We start from the raw sequence: 4904 nt of genomic DNA on the forward strand, positions 1-4904 counted from the left end.
CTACCAAATACACAGAAACAAACACAGGGAAGCAGCCAAAATGAGGAGACAAAGAAACATGTCCCAAATGAAAGAACAAACAAAATTCCAGGAAAAGAACTAAATAAAATGGAGATAAGCAATAAATCAGATGCAGAGTTCAAAATACTGGTTATAAGGATACTCAAGAAACTTGGTGAGACCTTCAAGGGACTTAGTGAGAGCTTCAAGGAACTTAAGGAGAACTCCAAGGAACTTAATGAGAACATCAGCAACATAAAAAAGGACCAGTCAGAAATGAAGGATGCACTAACTGAGATAAAGAATAATTTACAGAGAATCAATAGTAGAGTAGGTGAAGTCAAGAAGCGAGACATGCATTACATCTTGGCAAAAATGTTTTCAATTCTGTTTTTCTTTCTCAGGCTCTCTTGGAAAATTCGTTACAATCTCCACATACAACAAACACAGAAACAGAAGTCTGGACACATTAAAAATGTGTTCATGGTCACATAATGACCTGTAGACTACTCAGTATTAGCAGTCATAATTCTACAGTGTTTTGTCTCTTTTAGTCCATCTGGGTCATATTGGTAATTCCTTTCAAGACAGAAAGCAAAATCATGTATGTTCTTTCTTACTGGAATTCTTTGCAGGCTACATGAAAATATTTTTTATCTTTCCTATACAAGCATAGTTTTGGAATTGCTTATACATTTTCATACAATTTTATATATTTTCACCCATTGCGCACTCTTATCTTCCTATATCTTTACTCTTCTCATGTCAGTGAGTGAGATTATAAACTACATTTTCTGTTTCTCATCATAAATAAGTTCTTTATGCAGTAAACATTTTTTAAACTCTCTTTAATGCCAAAATATCAGTAGTTTCTTCTACTCATTGCTCTAGGAGAAAAGTAGCATGATGAAAGGTATTAGGAAGTTCTGATTTAAGAGATTATTTTATCCATTCTAAACCTATGTGGATAAAATTAGAAATGTTGAAAACAACTCTTCCATAAATCATATAGGAAATATACCTCATTTTCATGTTCATAACAGTATTATTTTCCTTCTGGTTCTGTTCCATTAGGTTGGTGACAAAGGACATTTAGTGCAAAGTCACAAAGAATCAAATTCTGATGCGAAAGGTAATGTTCTACTTCTACTCTCTCATAAATAATTAATTTGTTTACTCATTAAACACTGTTTTTGTGCCACAACTTTGAGGTTCTCTCTGTGCTTGGGCCTACAGATATTAAGAGGTATACTATACCATTTCTTCCCCCCGGAGCTCATTTAAAAAAAATTTTTTTTTTCTTTATTGATTTTAGAGAGAGGAAGGGAGAGGGGGAGAGAGACAGAAACATCAATGAGAGAGAACATCGATTGGCTGCCTCCTGCATGGCCTCCACTGGGGATCAGGCCCACAACCTGGGCATGTGCCCTGACCGGGAATCAAACTGTCTACCTCCTGGTGCATGGGTTGATGCTCAACCACTGAGCCACACCAGCCAGGCAGGAACTCATTTTTTAATAGAGGGAGACAAAGTAGTTCAGCTTGCTTTGCAACTTGTTTTTATTTAAAATTACAGTATATTATTAACTGTTTTACATGTTAATAAATGGTGCAAAGTATTCCATTGTCTTAGTGAACCTTAATTTATTTAGCCACCCCATTGTTAAATTTTGTTTACATTTTTCCTATTGTAAACAACAATGAAGACCTTATAACTTTCTGTTTGTGTATATTCTCAATTACTTATTTATACTAGATTCTTAGAATGGAATTGCTGACCCAAAGGGTATGAACATTTTTTATAGTTTTTGCTGTAAATAGCAAAATACAACAACAAAAAAATCATAGAGTTGATGTTTGTGTTCATTTAATTGAACTAAACAACTGTTGACATACTATCTGCTAGCATTTTTATGTAGAAAAAGATAAAAATATGAAATATAAACGAGTCAATGAATTGTTTTCATGCCACTAATGATATTTTACCATCCTTTCTAGGTATGAGGCCAAATGTATCACCTGATCGTATGTTTGATTGTTTCACAAGACACCTTCCTAATCAAGGTTTAGGTATGTAAAATGAGAATATAGAGTAATGAGTGGTCGCCTACCATATATCTGTATGTGAGCTATTTAATAATTTGTGTTTCATAAAGATCTACTTATAAAAAACTAGAAGAGTATCTTCATATTGGCTAGACAAGGAAATTTTGAATCTCAAAATATTTACTTTTCTTTATAGGTCTAGAAATATTTAGAGGAAGCCAGTAGATATTAATTATATGTCAATTTGTTTTCTGGTCATGTTAGCCGGTCAAAAAAAGAGAAAACATTCATCTGATTGTCTAATTTTTTTTTTTTTTTTAAATCCTCACCAAAGGACATTTTTCCATTTTTTACTCAGATAGAGCGGGAAGGAGAGAGAGGAAGAGAGAGAAACATCGATGTGAAAGGGACACATCGAGTGGCCGCCACCCACACGACCCAACCAGGGTGTGGGACAAACTGCAGCCAAGGTACATGCCCTTAGCGGGAACCGAACCCGGGTCTCTGTGGACCACAGGCTGATGCTCTAACCGCTGAGCCAAACCGGCCAGGGCTGATTGTCTAATTTTTTTTATTCCCATCTCACTGAATCTTAAAACAGAAAGAAACTCTGAGAGGATCCTAGTCTTATGTTCCACTAGTTACAGGATCCAGGCTCATCCAACCTTTGATAGACTACTCTTGGTCACAGGTAGTTTACCAAATTATGATACAGTTCATTCCATTTCTAGAAAGCTCTAGCACTGAGAAAATGTTCTTTTCGTGTTGAGTTAAAAACGTGTGTCCCTGTAAATTTCATCCACCTCTTTAATAACACAAAATGGTTGAGTAAAGGGACCTTAAAGGTAAACATGTCTGACTGACTCATTTACCCTAATTCTCCTTGAAATAATGAGAACAAATGTAATGCTTCTTTCACCTGATGGATCATATGTATTTTTTTTCTTTATTGATTTTAGAGAGAGAGGAAGGGAGAGGGAGAGAGAGATAGAAACATCAATGAGAGAGAACACTGATTGGCCGCCTCCTTCATGCCCCCCAGTGAGGATTAGGCCCACAACCTGGGCATGCGCCATGACCAGGAATTGAACCAGTGACCTCTTGGTGCATGGGTCGATGTTCAACCACTGAGCCACACCAGCCAGGCCTCATAAGTATTTTTTAAAAGCTATTATTTATTTCCCTGAAACTTTCCTTTCATTGTATTTCAACCATCCATAGTGTGGTCTGATCAAGCCTCTCTGCCATCTTATTTCACTCTTTTCTATCACTATTCAAACTTAAATAAACTGAACACAGTGTTGCAAATGTCATCTAATGAGGACTCAGGATGGGACAAAAGTAGGTTTACTGTAGTTAGTACGCAAAACACAGTTTACTCTTGTATTATTATCTATTAATTATTGCTTTCTTTTCCATATGAACAAGTGTAAACCTACTTTTGCCCCACCCTGTATATAAATGATCATTCTCGTTCGCTTCTTTCTAGATATGAGATTTTCACTAATGCCGTCTAAGGTTGCATTTGTTCTTTGAATATCAAAATATTGGATTAATACATACTCACAGCTATCAAGTATTATTTTCATAGTGTGGTGGCTAATTTATGTCTCCTCCATCCTTTACTTCTTCAGTTTTGGTTTGGTATTATGGTTCATTGTACTGGTTCTTAAATTTATTTCTGCTAAATTAAGTCTTCTTAGATTCAGCTTTTCATGAACTCTTGATTTTTTTATCATTTCATATTATTGTACTCTACATATGTGTACATATACACATATACTGTGTGTATACGAATGCATCGGTATACACGCATATCTATATATACATTTAACCTCGTGTCAAAGCTTCAGGCTCTGACTTTTATCTGCTAGGCATCTTCACACAGATGCCTCACACATCCCAAAAAAATCCACCTAGTTCTACACTAAATGCTCTTCTTCCCGTGTTTTGTATCCTCTACAACTTCGGTGGCAGTGCTGTCTCCATAACCACCCAAGCTAAACCTGATAGTTATCCTCTGCCTCCTTTCGCTTCCGTCCCTCGGATGCAGTCAGCCAGTGAACTAGCTGAATTTACCCCATAATCCCTTTTTCTCCATCTTGACTACCCTCATTCTTTTCAGATTCTTATGACCTATTTACCAGGACTCCTGCAGATTTCTAAGTGGTCTTCTAGCCACCAACATTGTCACCCTTTCATGCAACCACAAAGGCCATCTATCAATAACACAGATCTGCTTATGTTGACTACCTACCTAAACCCTTTCAGTAATCCCCAGTTTTCTAAGTGATTGAAGTTGGCACAGCCTAAGATTTATTTTTAAGCTTTCTCTTTTAAATGTTTTACTTTTTAAATACTTTAGTACAAAGAACTCTATCTATTACCTATTTATCTATATATCCCCCCACTGTATGTTTTCGTAGACAGCACACTTTTTTATCCCTAAACAACTTCAGCGTATATGTTCTAAGAATGTTCTCTTACATTAAATTCAGGAAATTCAACTTTGATACAATTTTCTTTTCTTTTTTTTTTTTTTTTTATCCTCACCCAAGGATATTTTTCCATTTTTTTTTTTTTTTGTACAGATAGAGTGGGAGAGAGAGAGAGAGGAAGGGAGAGAGAGAGAGAAACATCGATGTGAAAGGGACACATCGAGTGGCTGCCACCCATACAACCAACCAGGGCCGGGGACAAACTGCAACCGAAGTACATGCCCTTAGCGGGAACCGAACCCGGGTCTCTCCGGACTGCAGGCCGACGCTCTAACCGCTGAGCCAAACTGGCCAGGGCAACTTTGATACAATTTTCTATCATTCTACAGTTAAATTTTGCCAAATATACTAACAGTGTCC

At 36.6% G+C, this 4904-nt stretch overlaps 1 protein-coding gene across 1 annotated transcript in view; it reads left to right on the forward strand.

Moving 5' to 3' along the window:
* Positions 1–4904, forward strand: part of AGBL3 (ATP/GTP binding protein like 3) — a 63437-nt gene that overhangs the window by 44693 nt on the left and 13840 nt on the right. Inside the window, exons 14-15 of the mRNA XM_036246404.1 lie at positions 1075–1132; positions 1999–2070. Coding sequence (XP_036102297.1) covers positions 1075–1132; positions 1999–2070 — 130 coding nt within the window. The remainder of the gene's footprint in view (positions 1–1074; positions 1133–1998; positions 2071–4904) is intronic.

This window comes from Molossus molossus, unplaced genomic scaffold (genome assembly GCF_014108415.1).
Source record: "Molossus molossus isolate mMolMol1 unplaced genomic scaffold, mMolMol1.p scaffold_m16_p_7, whole genome shotgun sequence".
In the NCBI taxonomy this organism is placed as follows: domain Eukaryota; kingdom Metazoa; phylum Chordata; class Mammalia; order Chiroptera; family Molossidae; genus Molossus; species Molossus molossus.